We start from the raw sequence: 18,954 nt of genomic DNA on the forward strand, positions 1-18,954 counted from the left end.
AAAAAAAGCCAAATTGAGCCATTACCATTATGAAGAGAGAGGATATTACATACCTGGGCGCTGGCCCTGCTGCTCTTCCAACGGATGTTCTTGCGACTGCCGCAGAAGCTCTCCAGAACTATGAGGAGACCGGATTGTAAGCATTGCATGGCATCTCAATCCAGTTGCGGACGGCACGCAAAGTTAGCTAACAATGTCTTCCTAGAGGTGTCGCAGAGCACAGCCATCGCAGCGAATTGGCTTCTGGCATTCTGAATTCTATGAAGGCAGATCTAGCGACATTCCTCGACATCCCTTCTGACTTCGAAATTTTGATCATGCAGGGTGCGTTCACGAAGGCCGATCTCGGCGTGATGTCGTGCTCATGCTGACGGAGAAATTGATAGGTGGTGGATCGGGCCAATTCGATGCAACCGCGTACAATCTTATCGCTATCTGGGTTGAGAAACAACGGCAAAAGATTCTGAAGGAGAAGGGCGAGATTCCCGAGGAGGAAGTCATTGCGGAGTTGCGCAAAAAGGTGGAGACGGACTTGAAGCTGGACTACTTGGTTACTGGATCGTGAGGACTCTATACAATTATATTGCCATGAGGTTGGACTTGGCCATACTAATAAATGCCTGCAGATGGTCCCTCAAGGCCAGTCAGGAAGCCACTCGAATTCTTGGTCCAGAGTACGTGAACATCGCCAGCGACGCCCGGACAGTGAACGACGGCAAATTCGGCAAGATTGCAGATGAGTCAACATGGAAGCTCAGTCCCAATGCCGCTATGGTATACCTCTGCGAAAACGAGACTGTCGACGGTGTCGAGTACCCTGCTTTCCCCAAAATCCTAGAGTCCAAAGGGTCTGAGAATGACCCGATCGTTATTGGAGACTTCTCGTCAACAATCCTCTCACGCCGGATCCCATTTGAGAACTTCTCCATCGTCTACTTCGGCGCCCAGAAGAACCTCGGCATGGCTGGTATTACCGGGGTCATTATCAGAAAGAGTCTACTCCCCCCTCTTTCTCCTCCGGCCTCGCCGACTGTCCTGCGCAAGCTTGGACTGCCCGTTGCCCCTACTATTCTTGACTACTCAGTCGCCCACAAGAACAACAGTCTATACAACACCCTTAGCATCTTTGAGTGAGTCTTGCATCTGCGCTTGCTACTTAATTAGCTAATCTCCCCCAGTGTATACGTTGCGGGCCAAGTCCTCAAGAAGCTTCTCAATGATTTCCCGGACAAGGTCGACGGACAGCAGGTTGTTGCGGAACGGAAAGCCCGCAAGGTTTACGAAGCCCTTGAGGCGTACCCCGAGGTCTACCGGATCGTTCCGGACAAGGCCGTGCGCTCGCGGATGAATATCTGCTTCCGAGTTGTCAAGGTAGGCGCATTCGCTCCAACTTGCATGCGGTTCATCACTAACTCTTGGCTTAGAACGGCAACATCGACGAATCTGAAAAGACCTTCCTCAAGGGAGGCACCGAGCGTGGCATTACAGGAATGAAGGGTCACAGGAGCGTTGGAGGTGAGTTCTCTAAGCGTTTTCTAGGACGGTTTTGCAGTCTAGCTAACACGCACCCCAAGGCATCCGCGTCTCAAACTACAATGCCATCCCTGAGTCTGGGATTGACAAGCTTGTTGTTTACTTAAAAGAATTTGCTACATTATAGGTATCTAGGTACGAAAAGTGGTACAGTCTAGTGTTTTTTAACGTGCTTGGCTGGATAATGGGTTTTACGGTCTTGGAAGCGATGGAGGCTCAACCTTCCGAATATCATCATATCTTTTATTGCTCCTACCTTACTCCTTTTTACTCTGTAGTATACAGCACTTAAGATTGAACCTTTATCGTACTACCGGCCCACAACGGAAGCAATGCACAGGCCCAGGATCGGCCATGTGTTGCATGACAATGAGCGTCTTATCTGTTTCGAAAGAATCATTCAAATGTCTCTTAGTATATGCTCACCCTAAAACTGCACCGTTATCGCCTGAGGCAAAGTGCTGGAATACGATTTTGCCCTCTGATTTGACCAGGAGCCATAGCGGGGTACAGGCTTTGCAAAGGCCACAATGGTGTACCTCCCGGCTTGGCGGCATTTTCGGCTGAAGCTCCCACTGCCATGCTACAGTTGAGCTCCAGAACCATCTTAATGACTCATGAATGAGTCAGCCCTGGTAGTAGGTCCTTCTCACAGCAACAATTCATCTAGTAAGCAGCAAACATGTCAGTTATAGCCGTCGCAGGCGGCACCGGTGGAGTGGGCAAGACAATTGTCGACGTCCTAACACAGCAAGCGAAGCATCAAGTCATTGTTTTGACCCGCAAGGTAGGCTCTCATTTAACCACAGGCGGAAACTTCAGGTGATAATAAAGCTTCGCAGGCGCAAGAAAACAATCAAATTCTATCCCGGGTGAAGCAAGTTGAAGTTGATTACGCAAACATCCCCTCTATCACACACATTCTCAATGAGCATAAAGTCCATACCATCATCTCGGCAATATCGTTGTACGGGGAGGAAGACAGTGTATCTCAATTGAACTTGATTCGGGCTGCTGAGGATGCTGCTGAAACAAGGAGGTTCATTCCGAGTGAGTACTCGTTTGTTCAGACGGAAGAGTACGTACGCGCACTATCCGCAGCGACCCTACCTATATGTATGGATTTAGATCTGACTAGCTTACAGCCTCATCCCCCTGGACCCCAGCATAAAGTATTTTCTCGACGCAGCGAACCTGCTCAAAGCAAGCAGCACACTACAGTTCACCCGGGTGATCCCGGGCTTCTTCATGGACTACTGGGGCATGCCGCATGTGAAGACTCAACTCTCACCAATGACGATCGCAGTAGACATGGCAAACTGCGAGGCTGCTATACCTGGTGACGGGAACGACATTATTGCCATGACATATTCCTATGATATGGCGAGGTTCATTGCGCGCTTGCTTGAAAGCGAGAAATGGGAGGAGTTCAGTGTTGTTGTTGGCGATGAGACTACATATAATCAGCTGGTCAAGATTGGGGAACGGGTAAGGGGTGAGTTTGACCCTTTCCGATCTCAAATGTTTCACTTGGGAAATAATTGTAAGACACTTGCTGATATCGATAGGCCGCAAATTCAAGGTGCTATATGATAGTGCGGACAAGGTGGAAGAGGGCGCTGTTACTGTTCCCACTCAACCGGAGGGAATTGGATATAGCAAGGAGGAGCTGGAGGAGACGACTGCGCTAATGGATAGACTCGTGATCGGGAAGGTGTTTGACTTTCCGGCTGCTATCCGGTCGAGAAACGTCGAGGGTCTGGGGTTGGTTAAAGTAGAGGATCTCGTGAAGGAGGCGTGGGGGGGGAAAGCGTAGCTCAGCTTAGTCGGTGGATAATAGTTCTCCGTATAAACAGGGATTTCAGTATCGTAGTGCAAAGCCGCAACGCCGCAACGGCGCACCGCGTTACAATACACTCGCTTCGTACCGCATCTGAAGTCCGTTGCCTAGAACGTGGCAATCAGCGTCCTAATTTCGTCCATCAATCTTCCATGATCTTTTTGATCGGCACAAAATAGAGCCCGAATAACCAAATGCTCGCTCGTTACGTCCGCAACATTTGTCGTTTAAGGATCCGGTCCCTTCGAAGGACGAGAACCGCGTACTGTTGGGAGTTCTCAGCTGTATAGTTAACGTACGTCACCCCTAAGGTGAGGCGCTAGATCACAGAGTTACTTTATGCCTCTACTTTAAGAAATTTGTCGTGACTCATCTTTCATACTGACAAGCTTGCAGCTCCTAAGGCTTGTTTTGCCGATCCGACCCCTTTGGTGAAGACCCAGAAGGTCTCCAATGACCTGCAGTTGGGATGGAACTAACTAAATAAAGGAGCTCTATACGATAATGACTGGTCTGCTGTTATTTCTTTATAACAGCCTGACTAAATATTCTCTTTTTTTATATGTGCCTGAGACGAATAGGATTTTGGTTTAAATTTACCACAGACAAAATTCGCCGTGTTGCATTGCCGTTAACGGCTGTCAGCACGTTATACTGACTGGTCGAGCCGCATACTCGAGCCCCATTGGTCGTGAACTAAGATGGAGTAAGCATCGTTGTATCAGCAGAAACAAGCGCATTAAGATTGGAAGTCCCACCACAACCTTAGTATGACCTCAAGCTTGGTATTTCTAGCTAACCGATGTGGATTCAAATCTCGTGCTAGATAGGTATATTTGCGGGGTCTTCCGTCGGCGTGGTGAGCCCTATGTCCACCGGAGACGTCATCCAGCATCCAGCCTATAGAACCGTTGATACCATTTCTGCCATGATTTTTGTTTCCAAGGTTGACACATGGCGCGCCTTATTTCTGGGCTGCTCTGACTCAGTCCCCAGTAAGCGAGCCTGGAAAACTGAGGCTGCACCACTGATTGGAAAACGGTCTGACGTCGCTTGTGTGTCCGTGCGTTCCTGCTGTGGTTCCGTGGCAGGTGCAGTGCGCTGTCCCGGACTCCAACGCGACACGTTGAAATTCTTTCTGTCTTCGTTCACCTCGCTATATTTTCTTCTAAGCCTTCCGTCACGGTCTGTATGTGACGCAGTGATACCTACAATATTTGGGTTGGCATGGGGAGCTCCAGGCCATTACAACCTTCTACACCTGCGATTTGTCGTCGTTGGACACCGTATGGGAATGACTGAAGGGACTAATTCCTAGATTGTGGGTTTCCATCGAGACCTCACTCCGGTTGTGTTCAAGTTCGTTGCTGACCTCCTTGAATGTTCCTAGCACCTGGGGTCTCAGAATAATGTGCTCGCAGACGATGGCAAGCAACACCGAACAGGTTGCTAGTCCGCACGAACCCACCAACTGTGCGTTCGCCGAGAAAAACACTTCTTGCGAGTCCTGTATCATCTCTCGACTTTCAAAATGGCTCTGGTCGTGCCGGACTACGCCGCCTCCTCTCGTCGAAGAGAACGCGAGACCTGTAGAGGATGAGAGTTCCAAGAACCCATTCCCTTGTCGCGCATGCAGGGCTTCAAAAGTGATATGTGACCGTCAGACACCGCGCTGCGGGCACTGCCTCGATCAGCAGATTCTGTGCTTCTATGTCGAGCCGCTGCGGATCACGATGAAGCGAGCGAAACAAGCGAGGCAGCTGGAGGCCCGGTCGGAATCGGTTACATCATGCTCGTGAACCTCGCCCAGATACCTGATGATTTATTATTATCCGGAGGAACTGGCTTCTTCGCTTGAGGTTGGGATCAGTTGGACTGGTGTTATTCCAGCTTTGTAGTTGTTAATCATATTTCTACTCTTTCCCATGAGAAAGTCAGAAGTCTCGTATCGATAGGCCTTCCTGTTTACTCGACTTCTACGCTCAGAGTATGCCACTGCCCGTACTTATTACCCAGATAGCTTGGCCTTCACAATGTCACTGCTAGTAAATTAGGTAGATGGACAGACGGCGTCGTCTATCCGACAGAACAGCCGTCCCAAGTTCCCGGTTCTGAGCCGTTATTGAAAAACATCTCTATAGGAAAACAAAGTATCCGCTCTATATAGCATTAGGCGTTCGAATTCTCTGTTCTTGCATTAGGCATGTTTACAACTTACCTACCTTCTCCGGCATACCGGGACTTTTCCTCTGGTTCGACTTTCATCATTCCAGGGGTTACGTCATGGAGTCACCTGCCTAACACCCGCGGAAATGCGACATCACTTCTTTACTAATATGAGTTATTGCAACCAAACCGACCAGACATACCGGCGTACATTAGTACGGCTGGCACCAGTACTTCAAAGGGTCGCCTATGTTTGTCCACACACTCGTATCCCGTTCTCAAAAAAACTGCGGAGTCCTCCACCAAGAATGGCGGGGCAGATCTCCGGTGTCGGCCAAGGCCTAGAACGACGATCTGTGGTCTCGTCCTTCATCTTCCACTTACCTACCTCTCTCTCTGACCAGCCCCTTGTCGCACTATTTAAACGAAGCGACAAAGTAAGTACATACAAGTAGGTTAACCGTCCGCCTTTCTGAGTCCCCCACCTAATTCCCGGCGAAACAGAAATCACATCGCACCAATCTCCGGCACCATCTCCCGCAACGACAAAGACGCCCTCACGGCTGCATGGCGCGAACTTTCTGAAGAGACCGGGATCAACCCGTCTTCTGCAACATTTTGGCGAACAGGGAAACCATTTTCATTTGTCGATGAGTCGATTAATCGGGAATGGACGATCTATCCGTTCGCTTTCCAGCTCAAGGGCACGGCTGTGGGGTCGAGAAGGGACAGCGCAGTAGAGTTGGATTGGGAGCATGAGGGATGGGAATGGTATAATCCTACGGATGTGCTTATAGGGAACGGGCTCCAGGGGAAGGGAAAAGAAGTCCCCCATCTTCGGGAGAGTCTGAGACGGGTATGGCCGGAAGGGGAACTAAATTCGAAAGCGGGGAAGGCTCTAAGACGGGGATTAGAAAAGCTCCAGAATGACCATGAGAGTGGGTCGCATGAGCTTACATCCGTTGCGTTGGGAGTATTCCGGGACGTGGTCAAGCATATGCCAGATGGAATGGGCGGTGCTAAGTGGTGGGAGGATCTGCAAATGATTGCCTGGCATATTGTAAAGAATGGGAGAGAGAGTATGGGCGCGGCAACTCTGAACGCTCTCCTCGCAATACTGGAGGAAATGGAGGAGATCTGGAGGCTTGAGACTGGGAGAATTGACTCTGATGCGGGGTGGAAGCTGGAACGCATGCTCACGATCATTGATCACCATTTGAAAAGTCGGATGAGTCGCGCTGGTTTGGTGAAGGATATGTTTGCCGCTTACGTGCGGGACCACTTTTTGCCGGACGGCAAGCCGAGAGACAAGCTTACCATCCTCACCCTGTCCGCTAGCTCGACGATTCGTGATAGTATCATTGAAGCTTTCGCCTCTCTGGAAATTGCAACACTCGAACTACGTGTCCTCGAATCCCGCCCTCTGTTTGAAGGTGTCAGTATCTCATCCTCCATATTGTCCAAATTCAAAACACAATGCAAAGAGCCTAGCAAGCATCTCAACATCACCATCTACACTGACGCAGCGGCTGCCATAGCCGCTAACGACGTGGACATGGTTCTCCTCGGCGCTGACAGGATTTCCATCTCGAAAGGCGTGAGCAATAAAACAGGCTCTCTTCCTGCCGTTCTGTGTGCGAAGCACGTTTCCCCAAAGGTGAAGATTGTCGTCCTCAGCGAGCTCGAAAAGGTAAATGGGAATAATGGCGTCATAGATGATGCAAAGCATGAAGACAATGACCCAGCTGAGCTCATCCGGCCCTGGCAGAACGAGGGCGTGAAAGGCCTTCGTGCTATAGAAGAAGGGTTCCACAGCACTGTTCGGGTGGAGAAGTCAAATCACTCCATTGAAGTAAGGAATGTCTATTTTGAATGGATTCCCTTGGATATGGTCGATGGATTTGTGAGCGGCGAGGGCGTTCTCAATCATTGGAGTATAAATGAGAAGGCGAAGCAGCAGGACGAGTTGGCGAAGAGGTATTTTGGGAGCATTTCCCTGAGGTATTAGTTATAATTCTATTGCATCTTGATAGTCGCCTACTTGGGCTCAACCTACTGGGAATCTGCTACAAAATGTTGGAAAACAGTATACCTGACGCAGACTGAAACTCCCTCACCCCCAAGTATAATCCGCTCAACGCGAGCGAGGGTCGTGTTGTTGTCATAACATCCAACGCGTTGGTTTATAGGGCCTAATCCTTCTCTGATCTTCTTATCATTCAAGCTTCTTCGTTTCTGGTTTCAACTCTAGGCTATATGCGGTGTTGCCACGTTGAAAAGCCATCATGACTTCCATCGCCGTCACAGTCGCCGGCAAATCCTCCCTCTTTGAACAAGCACACCCCCCTTTGACACCCGTCACGAGTGCGCAATGGAAATCTGCTTTGTGTGAGATAAAGCTGCTCTACATCCAAAGACAGTATAAACGATGCGTCGCCCGTTCGTCATCTATTCTCGCGGGGGCGAGGGAGCCTGTACGTCATCTCACCCTACCTGATCGTATCGTCTTCTACGCCTCTCTGCGGAGATAAGCAGAGTCATGCTAATGAGATGAGCTGCTGAGCACAGATGAACCCCATCTATAAGATTTACCTGCATTTCTACAATGCTATTTGCTACGAGGCGATGGGGTTGTACGCGCACGAGTATTCGAGCAAGAAGGTACCGTTACTGCGTGAGGCATTAGGGTCTCTTGCGGCTTGTCTATGTACTTTTCCGGCCGTGATAGAGCCAGGGGAAACTATCCCTCGAGACTCTAGGTTTGGTCTTTGTGGGGACATTGCATTCGGTCCGAGAGCGAGGCAAAAAAACATGGACGTAGTTCGTGATGAAAACAATCGCTTTGATCACGTCCTTTGGCCCCAGTCCAGAGCTGAACCTCAAGAGAAAGCTTATACGCCTCCTTCTATCTCCTCATCTTCATCCCCATCTCCTGACGCATCAACTGCAGGGTCAAGGCCGAGATCAAGATCCATTTCACTTGCTGACAGCATTGTAACATGCATAACGGACATCATAGATAAGACGTTTGATTGTCCGGACGATGATCCGTTTCTGTCAGACTTGGACAGCGAGGATATTGCTGGCAATGAGGATTACAACACGATTTACAGAAGCGACGGGGAGAACCCCGATTCACAGCTGGAGCCAGAGCTGGAGCATCTCTTGGTGCCGTCCCCATTGCAAGTCCGCAAGTCTAAGTCCTCCACAGCTTTCCTGATCCTTCCGCTGTCTTTTTATCCTTGTAACGGAATGGAAAGCACTCTCCAGACCCAACAGAGCCATCTCCGGGCTAGGGCTGCATTCGCATCAGAGCTTCATCCCCAGCCACATCCTCTTCCACCTTTCTCTGACTCTCTTCGTATCGACACGGGTCCAAAATCAACGGCCGCGGTCAATAGCACAGGTAATGCTTTTAGAGAGAATGCTTATGCCTATTACCCAGCACGAAATACATTTCGTTCGCTATCCACAAGCACCATCAACTACAGCCATGAATACTACAGCAATCTCACCTTCCTCCACACCCAGATAACGAACACAACCACGCACCTCCAAGCCCTAATCCAAGACGTGACGGCGGCGCAAAAAGCGCATAGCACCTCTCGACAGAGTGTAGGCGGGGGTTTACAGCGGTCATCCTCGTTCTGGTCGTTTAGTCCAGTAAAGAATAAAGAGAAGGATACGAACGAGTCTAACCCTTTAACTCGACAATTGCCTGCATTTCAGCAAAGAACGTCAATCCATGGCTCATGTTTCAGACGCGAGAGCATCCGAGATCGAATTGCCCGATTACGTGCTCATGGGTGGGAAACAGTCGGCTTGAAAAATCCGGAACGGGGGTGGAAAGGGGCGGATTATTATAGGGGCTTTTGTGAAATGGTCTTGGATGAGCTATATCTTGGGTGACCTGAGTGAGCTTAAGAGAGGTAATGGCCGTTGTATTTAAGGCTTCCCTGATGCTAAGGTTTCATGGAGGCGAGTGGATGTTTAAGAGAAGTGGAACTGTTTTATTGTTTCATTCATACTTGATATACCCAGGGAGGTTGAAGTTCCTTGTTGCACTTGGGTCGTGGACATACTTGAAGGATCTGGAGGCTTGACTGTTTTATGTTTAGAGTACTTTTTCTAAATGGCTGACGTCAACAGTTTTTCCCTTCGGGCGCATAGTTAGGGCTAACTTTGGAGTATGGTGGGTAATGATTCACAACTGATTAATGAAAGCAGCTCAGCATAATGCAACACACACCCAAGCTATTACAAACTTACCAAAGTATTACTTACTACTGCATTGTGATAACTGCTCGCCTCATGCCTCCAAGCAAATGCTTCCAACGCCTCCCTCGCCAGCTGGACATCAGCATTCTCAGCACTGAATACTGCCCTCAGGTAGTCTCCACATCCCATATCGTTCCTCTCCCACTTCAACAGGTAAGTCATATCTTTAACGCTTTTCCAATGGATACGCGATAGCTTGTCAATCTGAGATGGAAAGATATAATCCAGGTATCCTGGCTTTGACATCAGTCCAACCGTGCTTGGTGTGCGTTTTCTACTGCTGAGAATCATCCATTATACTGACCCTCGTTTAGAAACGAAAAGACATCGGGTTGACCAAAATAGCGGCTTGGGACGCATATACTGTTTATGCTTCACACACGTTTCGTACGGACGACAAGGATTCTTCAGACTATCAACTAACGGAGCATACCCAGGGCATCAATGCCTCGCTCCGAGATGGTATTGTAAAGGCACTAAATTTCAACTTTTCTCACCGTCCAAGGAAACGTTGCCCAGCTTGTTTGTCGTCGCCATCAGGTGGTCCACGTTCAAAAGACGAGACTGGTCGATTAACTTTGATGATATCGGCAAGGGATTGATGGAGATCGATTTATTGTAGGCTTCAATCTATCACACTCTGTTAGTCTTTGAAGTAGAACTCCAGCGATTGCAAGTACCATATCTACAGCGGTTATCTCGAGTGCGCAATGGCTAGGTTGGGATTGTCTCGAAAGCCATATTCACCATACTCTTGGACGCAGAGCAAGTACGAAGAGCAAAATACAGCTTTCCTCACGGGACATCCTGCAATGGAGCAGTCGCTTCACTATCATATGCCCATATGGTGTCAAAGAATCCCTCCTCGCTAAAAGATCCAAAGCCGAGTTGGTTCTCTTTACTCCTGAATGATCAGATGTCCTAACGTCGTAAATGGATCTGTAACCGCCGACTGCGTCGTCTTCTGGTCATCAATATGCGTATGCGTCGCGTACCGCATCAAACCTGACTTTAATACGTCCATATCCCCCACGATTATGCCTCCCATGCTTTGGGCGTTGATCTAGGTTGATATAAGACAATCCTTTCAGCTCTTTCTGATCCCAATGGTTCCACAAAGCTCCAAGCACCATGCCAGACACGGACACTCCCTTACAAACTCTCCCCGCCCTACAGTCTACAGAATAGAATCAGGCATTTTCCTGTTACCTCCTCTGTCCAGGCATGGCCATGGTCCTGGTATGATTATGCGGGTTACCAACAATGCCTCGAATCAGCTGAAATCTTCACAACAGGGTGTCTGGTCCATCTCTAAAGTAGACTGATGGCTATGCAGTCATTGAGAGTAGAGAGTGGCCATTCGAGCCTGGATCTTCGCTGGGCTCGATTTAGATACACTAGACGTGCTGAGTAATTTCCCTGAAGGGAGTTTTTGGCCTTATTGGTGTGGGTGTCTGCATTACTTTCTCAATATCCTCTACTTACTGCGCACCAGCTAATCAGTGGGAGAAATACGGACCTTCCCTGGGAGAGACCCAATTGTCCCCGTCCTGACCAAAATAACGGCCGCGGCCGTATACGTCTTCTGCATCAAACCCTCAGGACCATCTCAACAATCCAGCACCCCGCTAAGCCTCCATCCTCAAACATACAACTCCGTAAGATGTCCAAGAATATGCAATATACATTCCCACAACCCAATCCTCTTAGTCCCTACAATCCCAGCCTTCAACTATGACACCGACGCAGTCTCGTATACCCAAAACCTAGCCTTCCTCAACAGATGTAAGCCGTCCATGCTTCGATCTCGAGGTAACCAGGGAGATGCATACTTCTGAATTTGTTATTAGGTCTGTTGAGCAGACGAGAGAAATTAGGGGCAGGAGCCGTATATTTTATCATATAACACGTGAGAACACATCTATTGCTCAATTATACATTACTAAACCACACGGGTATATTGACGGCCGGCGGAATCTGCCGTAAAGACTTGACATACTTCTACCGCAACCTCTTCGTCTTCATTAAGCCGGCTGATGCAGGAATGGAGCTTCTCAGTTGCACTATCGCGTGAACGGAGTGGCCGATGAGTCGATTAAGACCATGATCTATGATATGGAGATCGATCACTTGTGAGTTTCCCCCTCCATCGAACCTTGGCCACATTGCTCATGATGAATAGATAGCTTGCATCACCCTAACAAGGAAGACGTCCAGAATCCAATCTACAATGATCGCAAATATCCGCGAAGCCGGCCACCATAAACATCTCATCTGGAATTACGCGAATCGGCTTTGACAGCTGGCGATTGCGGGAGTACTCGCCCTGACCACTTTCAGGGGAGGTGAGCACCTGCAACTGAGCGCCTGCAGCATTGAAGTTGGGTGCCTGTCGTCAATGCTAGAGTGTGGAGAAAATGCAGAATAAGAATATGGTGGCTTCGAAAGTTGCTCGCAGGCGAGGTGATAAGGTGTACCTAGGCTCCTTTTGAACTAGGTTTGGTTTATATGCAACCGATGTGGGTATCTATGGCTCAGTAGGATCCCACATTATGCGGTGAGTTTTCGGTCTACCTAATATAGTGATTATAATTTATATGAATCTCCCAAGATTTTTCTACCCTAAGACTGTCGAATGGTCTAGCTGTCAAAGTGCCGTATAGCTACAGAATGCATGCAGGAGACTCTCAAACGGCGCTGGTGGGCATGGCCCAGTCCCACAGGGCTGAACGCGCGGAAAATTGCAAGGCCCTGCGTCTGCCTCATAAAGACGACTGCAATCAGTACCAAGGCCAGGGCTGAAACTAAAAGCGTCTGGCCAGGCTAAAATTGGGAATGAAACGCGTTCGCTCCACTCAACTCTCTGATCGGTGGCTGTGCTGGGGCTGGACGGGCCAGACTTGACTTTCAGCTCCCAGGCACCAACCCAACTTCAGCCCTCTCCATTAATTGTCCTCCTCTCCTGCCTTGCTTGCATGCGAATCTTCAGTCGCCTGCAGCTGGAAGGCAGAATTGGTGAGTGCCTGTTCATTTTCCTGCAGGACGACATTGTCGGCTGGAAGCCTCTTATACTGCCAGCTGCAATTGTGCGATCACGAGAAATTCCCCCGCTTCCCCTGATCCTCAGCACAGCACGAAGCTAACACCCGACGTTTAACTTCTCAGATTGTCGGCAGTGATACTGACATTGCTCTATCTCTATCAGTTCAGATATCCTCGTTGCGCTTCCTCTCGCTCGCGTTTCTTCCTCTTCTTACGTGCGGGGTTGTACCTTAGCCTAACGTCCCGACCCCGCTATCACCACCTTCACCATCACCCCTCTTGTTGACGCCCACTCACCAATACCGTCACAATGAGTTGTAAGTTCAACATATCTTGTTATCTGTCGCCTTCTTGGAGCTCTACTGCTCGGTTGCATCTCCTGCCTTCCCAATGCCATCGATTCTATATCAGCCTTGCCCGACGCTTTCCGCCCCGCGTGCTTCCAGGCTCTCAGCTGGAGTCAGCCTCGCGCAATACATCCCGCTTTCCGTGGGAGAATATAGCCGCTACCTCGGGCTGCTCTATCTGATATTTATCATTATTGCGGTCACTGCAGCAGTGCTTCGTCACTTATTTTCACTTTTTTCGGCGGCTTGTTTACCTCTGGCGGACTCGCTAACCGAAGGTTGTACAGTTGCCAATATGTTCAATAAGCTGTCGGGGCAGCCCGAGAGCTACGAGAAGAAGTATGCCCACCCATCACTTTGCCTCCTTCGCCAATGACTAACCGTTGTGTCTTTGCAGGTCGCTGTATCGATTTGGACGAACCCTCGGTGCTGGAACATATGGTATCGTCCGCGAAGCAGACTGTTCTTCCGGGAAGGTTGCGGTAAAGATTATCCTGAAGCGCAACGTTCGGGGTAACGAGCGCATGGTCTATGACGAGCTGGATCTGCTGCAAAAGCTGAACCACCCTCACATTGTTCACTTCGTCGATTGGTTTGAGTCTAAAGTGTGTATCTGTGCTTGCTTTCGATGAAGAGGCCCGAGACTGACGGCTACTAGGATAAATTCTACATTGTCACACAATTAGCCACTGGTGGCGAGCTTTTCGATAGAATTTGCGAGTACGGCAAGTTCACAGAGAAGGATGCGTCACAAACCATCCGCCAGGTGCTCGATGCCGTCAACTACCTACATCAACGCAATATCGTCCACCGAGGTTTGTTTCTCCCATGATTCCCTTTTCAGTCAAAGGGTTTTGACCAATGTTCGTCATCAGACTTAAAACCAGAAAACCTTCTTTACCTTACCCGTGATCTGGACTCGCAACTAGTCCTCGCCGACTTTGGAATCGCAAAGATGTTGGATAACCCAGCCGAAGTGCTGACCAGCATGGCGGGGTCATTCGGTTATGCCGCTCCCGAGGTCATGCTCAAGCAAGGACATGGCAAAGCTGTGGACATCTGGTCGCTCGGTGTCATCACATACACCCTGCTATGCGGATACTCGCCCTTCCGATCCGAGAACCTGACCGATCTCATCGAGGAGTGCCGCTCCGGGCGCGTTGTCTTCCACGAGCGCTACTGGAAGGATGTCTCCAAAGATGCTAAGGATTTCATTCTCAGCTTGCTGCAGGTGGATCCGGCGCAGCGGCCCACGTCCGAGGAAGCCCTGAAGCACCCCTGGTTGAAGGGTGAATCTGCCAGCGACCGCGACTTGCTACCCGAGATCCGCGCGTACATTGCTCGCTCTCGCCTCAAGCGAGGTATTGAGATCATCAAGCTTGCGAACCGCATCGAAGCGCTCAAGATGCAAGAAGAAGATGAAGAAGACATTCCCAGTGCAGTTGACGTACAGGCTTCGGAAGCGTCTGACAAGTCCGGTCTATCACCGTTCCCTGCTCTTTCAACAGAGAACAGCAACACACACCCTGCATCAACCGGTAATGGAGAATCAGGCGGTACTAAGAAGCGCAGCTTAAGCAAGATTGCGCGAGGTGCTATCTTCCGTGAGGTCGTCCTCGCCAAGGTGCGCGAGATGAAGGAAAACGAGGAGCGAGAAAAGGTCGAACGCGAAGCTCGCGAGCGGGCTCACTCATGAAACCTCTGAATATTGGGCGGTTGATTAGCATTTCTTTTCCATCTTCTCAAGAGTCGAGACCTGAAATGTCGGACACATACGTATTCTGTGACTACTGTTCAAGTGATTCCCCTTTACTATTTTTGAATGACGGATATTTACTATCGATAAATTGGGTTCTGCACAGATCTATGGTACGGGGCAGTCCCGGTTCTTGCTTTTTTCGAATTTGCCTGAGCTGCAGTTTGCATGACGACTCCATAATCAAGTCCGCTATTTGCATCATACTACCTATTCTGCCAACGGTAACGTCGTATTTATCTCTTAGATATCGTGCCGTATATGGAGTCTTGAAGCGAAAAGAAACTCCAGGAGCGGCCCGATCAGCAGCGAGTATCACAGATCACGTCCTGAGAATAGTGATGAACTCATGAAACAAGCAATAGATTGTAGCCTCGGGCTTGTCCACCTGGGCTGTATACAACGCGAATCACGTGGCGGCAGTCTCTCGCCGATCCAATCAGGCAGGTGCGATCTCCAGGTGACCTGATCAGCGGCTCTGTTCCACTCACAGCCTCCCCTCCGGCCACGGTCCATTTCTACATATATACTCTTCCTCTTTTTCTATATTTGTCCAAGACCCATCACTGAATTACGAACATCTTTCGCTTGATACATACCTGCGTTGTCCATATACCTCCTCCGCTGTATACACCTTTGCCCCTACCCACGCTCATTCTGGATAGCCCCGCATTACTGTTCTTCTGCTAAACGTCATACAATTATACCCGCTGGCTACAAATTCGACCTCCTTCCTCCGCTATACAGCTTCCCACTCTATCTAGGAACCCTTCAAAGGAAAACAAGATTCGGGCTTAGGCGCCTCCTTAAAGGCGCAACGCCAGGATGTTCGCGAGCAAGCGACTGAGCAAGGTAGCTACCCACTTTCCCATGCCGCAGATCTTCGACTGTGTGAAGTGAGACTTCTGCCGCGGCCCTGCCGAAAGATGTTCTGTTCTGTACCTATACTAATATATTTGTTTTAAGGAGCTCATCAAGGTACGAAACTACTACCGCTTTTTTTCTGCGTCCCAGTTTGTCCGAACTACGTTCAACCCCCTCCCCTTCCAAAATGCGCCTTCACCTGTGTCCATCTCCATCTTCATCTCCGAACCCACTGCGAACACCAGCACGGTTACAGAAGACTAACTTACGCGCTGAAATAACTAGATTAGAGAGCAGCTTCCGCCAGGAATATCCCTGCACAAAGCCGATGATCTGCAAAGTTGGGAAATGGACATCCAGGTCCTAGACGACAACCCTCTTTACCGAGGCGAGACATATAGGCTCAGGTTCACATTCAGCTCGAAATATCCTATTGGTAAACCTTTCCCCTTCCTCGCTCTCTTCTCAGGCTTTTGCCTCGCGGTCTATCACCACTTGTGCTTTCCGGCGCAGTTCACTAATCGGCCTTGCTGCTTCCAGAACCTCCAGAAGTCCAGTTCATTACAGACTCCCAATCTCAGCCGCAATTCACTCGTTCCTCCGCTCCATCGTCGACAGCAGGTGAACACCAACCATCGAATGCCGAGCATCAAACATCAACCGCTGCCGTCAAGCGGCCCATTCCAATCCATCCGCACATCTACAGCAACGGCATTATATGTCTCGATCTGCTGAGTTCAGCGGGGTGGTCACCTGTTCAGACGGTCGAGAGCGTCTGCATGAGCATACAGAGTATGCTAACGGCGAACACACGCAATGAGAGACCGCCTGGCGATAGCGAATTTGTCTCTTACAATCGGCGTCGCCCGAGGGATATCAATTTCATGTACGATGACGATAATGTTTAGGGCCTGAAGATAAAAAAATAGGCCTTGGGAGTATTCGGTTCCGTAATAGTTTGGGCATTGTTGCGATGGTCTCTCTGCATATATTCAGGCGCACAATATCATGATAACATCTCTTTGTTCAGTCTGTTTCTCTGCTCCTTGTTGGTCTCGTTCGGGCATTGTACTAAATGAGCAGCTGGGATTGGTTGGTGAAGTAGGGTGTTCATGTCCCTTCTGGTTCGGCAGGCACTTTTATATGAGCATACGGTTACAGCTCCCTTTACTAGAGATATCCAATCCGATATTCAGTCGGTGTTCACTATACACAGATTGACAGGGAAAAGCCAGAAGGTAGAGGTAGATAGAAATGTAAATCGCGAGACGGACGGGACAAAGGAAAAAAAAGTTAATGATAATCAACGCCATAGAATGAGTTGGTACAGACGGTGCTGGATCTTCCACATCTATCGTAATCCCACGAATCTTTCCGCTTAAGGTCCACCAGTTCAGTGGCGGACAATCAATGGAGTTCAGACCTTTTGATTCATTGTTTATGGGAAATTTGTATTTTGTACAGAAGATAGAAAAAACTATCCATGTATGACATTACCGGTCGACTTCTCCGAAAACGAGATCCATGGTACCTTGACAAATCATTAATAGAAGGCTAGGTAGAGGGGTATTAGAGACTCACCAATGATAGCGACAGCGTCCGCAAGAAGATGGCCACGAGCAATCTGGTCAAAACCACCCAAGTGAGCGAAACCAGGAGCGCGGATCTTGCACCGGTATGGCCGCTCGCTACCGTCACTGACCAAGAAAACTCCCATCTCACCCTTAGGAGCCTCGATGGCGGAGTAAGTCTCACCAGGAGGAACGGCGTAACCCTTGGTGTAGAGAAGGAAGTGGTGGATAAGGGCCTCCATGTTTTCCTTCATAGCAGCACGAGGAGGGGGCATGATCTTGTAGTCCTCGACGCGGACGGGGCCGGCAGGCATCTGATTCAAGCACTGGTGAATGATGCGGAGGGACTGGCGAAACTCCTCCATGCGGCAGAGGTAGCGGTCATAGCAGTCGCCGTTGACACCGACAGGGACATCGAACTCGACCTTGTCGTAGGCATCGTAGGGCTGGGACTTACGGATATCCCAGGGAACACCAGAGCCGCGGAGCATAACACCAGTGAAGCTCATGTTAAGCGCATCGGCGGCGCTGACAACACCAACGCCCTGGGTTCTAGCCTTCCAGATACGGTTGTCCGTGAGCAGTTCTTCGGTTTCGTCGATGCGGTCACCAAACTGAGTAGCCCACTGGTAGATATCATCCAGGAGGCCAAGAGGGAGATCCTGGGAGACACCACCGGGTCGGACGTAGGCGGCGTGGAGACGGGCACCAGATACTCGCTCGTAAAATTCCTAGTCAAACAATTCATCAGCAAGCTGCAACAATGACCCGTCATCGGAAGATATCAATACCATAAGCTTTTCACGTTCTTCAAACCCCCACAGGAATGGCGTCAAAGCACCAACGTCCATAGCGTGTGAAAGGACAGACATGAGGTGATTCAGGATTCGGGTAATCTCTCCAAACATAGTTCGGATGTACTTGGCCCGCTCGGGAATCTCAATGTTCAGCAGCTTCTCGACAGCCAGCGAGTAACATTGCTCGTTTGTCATCATAGACACATAATCCAAACGATCAAAGTAGGGCAACGCCTGGAAATATGACTTGTACTCAATCAGCTTCTCCGTACCACGGTGGAGCAATCCAACGTGGGGATCCGCGCGGACGATTTCCTCGCCATTGATTTCCAGAATCAATCTAAGCACACCGTGGGCAGCAGGGTGTTGAGGACCAAAGTTGACGGTATAATGGCGAATTTTGCGGCCGACGCCCTCAGCTTCGGACTCCAGACCCGCGGAAGTCTCGGGTACGTCAGAGTCCTTGTTTATGAAATGTGAGAAAGTCGGGTCCGTGGGGATCAAGCGTGTAGCCTGGTAGCTGGTAGGCTCGGTCGCTCGACGGGACACTGACGTCGCAATCGACCGTGATCTGGGAACAAGGGTGCTGCGAGCAAAGCCGGAGGGGCGGAGGCAAAGCTTTTTGGGGGCATTGCCCGCCAGGCGAGCAAAGGAAGCAGCCATTCCGGAGGCGTGAATAAGCAATGAGGGAGAGGCTGACTGTCCTCAGTCCGGACGCAAATGGTGGGGAGCTTCGTCGGAAGGGTTCGCTGTCGGAGTG

General features: G+C 49.8%; 8 protein-coding genes across 8 annotated transcripts, besides 1 other annotated feature; 6 read left to right on the top strand and 2 right to left on the bottom strand.

Annotated features, from left to right (window-relative positions):
• Nucleotides 1–18,954: part of a sequence feature (contig 1.39 809..240080(1)) that runs on past both edges of the window.
• On the top strand, nt 12–1,788 carry ANIA_10298 (O-phospho-L-serine:2-oxoglutarate transaminase). Its single transcript, XM_050613040.1, has 7 exons — nt 12–136; nt 206–324; nt 387–561; nt 627–1,130; nt 1,179–1,371; nt 1,425–1,515; nt 1,575–1,788. Exons 1-7 carry the CDS (start codon nt 30–32, stop codon nt 1,658–1,660), a joined length of 1,275 nt encoding a protein of 424 aa, XP_050468882.1. The 5' UTR covers nt 12–29; the 3' UTR covers nt 1,661–1,788.
• Nucleotides 2,216–3,349, top strand: ANIA_10301 (uncharacterized protein; the record flags this gene model as incomplete). Its single annotated transcript, XM_050613041.1, has 4 exons — nt 2,216–2,320; nt 2,376–2,611; nt 2,679–3,028; nt 3,102–3,349. The coding sequence occupies 4 exons, from the start codon at nt 2,216–2,218 to the stop codon at nt 3,347–3,349; spliced, it is 939 nt and encodes a 312-aa protein (XP_050468883.1).
• Nucleotides 5,848–7,547, top strand: ANIA_02410 (translation initiation factor eIF-2B subunit family protein; the record flags this gene model as incomplete). The annotated part of the gene is made up of 2 exons (XM_654922.1): nt 5,848–5,990; nt 6,044–7,547. 2 exons carry the CDS (start codon nt 5,848–5,850, stop codon nt 7,545–7,547), a joined length of 1,647 nt encoding a protein of 548 aa, XP_660014.1.
• Nucleotides 7,825–9,206, top strand: ANIA_02411 (uncharacterized protein; the record flags this gene model as incomplete). The annotated part of the gene is made up of 4 exons (XM_654923.1): nt 7,825–8,013; nt 8,108–8,213; nt 8,559–9,112; nt 9,159–9,206. The coding sequence occupies 4 exons, from the start codon at nt 7,825–7,827 to the stop codon at nt 9,204–9,206; spliced, it is 897 nt and encodes a 298-aa protein (XP_660015.1).
• Nucleotides 9,558–9,979, bottom strand: ANIA_11338 (uncharacterized protein; the record flags this gene model as incomplete). The annotated part of the gene is made up of 3 exons (XM_050613042.1): nt 9,558–9,642; nt 9,789–9,793; nt 9,824–9,979. The coding sequence occupies 3 exons, from the start codon at nt 9,977–9,979 to the stop codon at nt 9,558–9,560; spliced, it is 246 nt and encodes an 81-aa protein (XP_050468884.1).
• On the top strand, nt 12,799–15,169 carry ANIA_02412 (calmodulin-dependent protein kinase cmkA). The gene is made up of 6 exons (XM_654924.2): nt 12,799–12,832; nt 12,983–13,176; nt 13,494–13,545; nt 13,604–13,811; nt 13,865–14,021; nt 14,082–15,169. Exons 2-6 carry the CDS (start codon nt 13,170–13,172, stop codon nt 14,900–14,902), a joined length of 1,245 nt encoding a protein of 414 aa, XP_660016.2. The 5' UTR covers nt 12,799–12,832; nt 12,983–13,169; the 3' UTR covers nt 14,903–15,169.
• ANIA_02413 (ubiquitin-conjugating enzyme E2) lies at nt 16,134–17,030 on the top strand. Its single transcript, XM_654925.2, has 2 exons — nt 16,134–16,262; nt 16,367–17,030. The coding sequence occupies exons 1-2, from the start codon at nt 16,175–16,177 to the stop codon at nt 16,732–16,734; spliced, it is 456 nt and encodes a 151-aa protein (XP_660017.2). The 5' UTR covers nt 16,134–16,174; the 3' UTR covers nt 16,735–17,030.
• On the bottom strand, nt 16,367–18,931 carry ANIA_02414 (protein ndiD). Its single transcript, XM_654926.2, has 3 exons — nt 18,189–18,931; nt 17,408–18,128; nt 16,367–17,357 (listed from the first exon to the last, which is right to left on the bottom strand). Exons 1-3 carry the CDS (start codon nt 18,855–18,857, stop codon nt 17,320–17,322), a joined length of 1,428 nt encoding a protein of 475 aa, XP_660018.2. The 5' UTR covers nt 18,858–18,931; the 3' UTR covers nt 16,367–17,319.

The sequence above is a fragment of the Aspergillus nidulans genome, chromosome VII (assembly GCF_000011425.1).
Source record: "Aspergillus nidulans FGSC A4 chromosome VII".
NCBI lineage: Eukaryota > Fungi > Ascomycota > Eurotiomycetes > Eurotiales > Aspergillaceae > Aspergillus > Aspergillus nidulans.

Coding starts and splice junctions, on each gene's coding strand:
- ANIA_02413 (XM_654925.2), top strand. CDS start 16,175: ATGGACATCCAGGTCCTAGACGACAACCCTCTTTACCGAGGCGAGACA. Junction 16,263..16,366: donor CAGCTCGAAATATCCTATTG/GTAAACCTTTCC, acceptor TGCTGCTTCCAG/AACCTCCAGAAGTCCAGTTC.
- ANIA_10298 (XM_050613040.1), top strand. CDS start 30: ATGAAGAGAGAGGATATTACATACCTGGGCGCTGGCCCTGCTGCTCTT. Junction 137..205: donor AACTATGAGGAGACCGGATT/GTAAGCATTGCA, acceptor ATGTCTTCCTAG/AGGTGTCGCAGAGCACAGCC. Junction 1,516..1,574: donor GGGTCACAGGAGCGTTGGAG/GTGAGTTCTCTA, acceptor ACGCACCCCAAG/GCATCCGCGTCTCAAACTAC.
- ANIA_02414 (XM_654926.2), bottom strand. CDS start 18,857: ATGGCTGCTTCCTTTGCTCGCCTGGCGGGCAATGCCCCCAAAAAGCTT. Junction 18,129..18,188: donor AAGAACGTGAAAAGCTTATG/GTATTGATATCT, acceptor TTGTTTGACTAG/GAATTTTACGAGCGAGTATC. Junction 17,358..17,407: donor GGACGCTGTCGCTATCATTG/GTGAGTCTCTAA, acceptor TGATTTGTCAAG/GTACCATGGATCTCGTTTTC.
- ANIA_02412 (XM_654924.2), top strand. Junction 13,546..13,603: donor CCCGAGAGCTACGAGAAGAA/GTATGCCCACCC, acceptor GTGTCTTTGCAG/GTCGCTGTATCGATTTGGAC. Junction 13,812..13,864: donor TCGATTGGTTTGAGTCTAAA/GTGTGTATCTGT, acceptor GACGGCTACTAG/GATAAATTCTACATTGTCAC.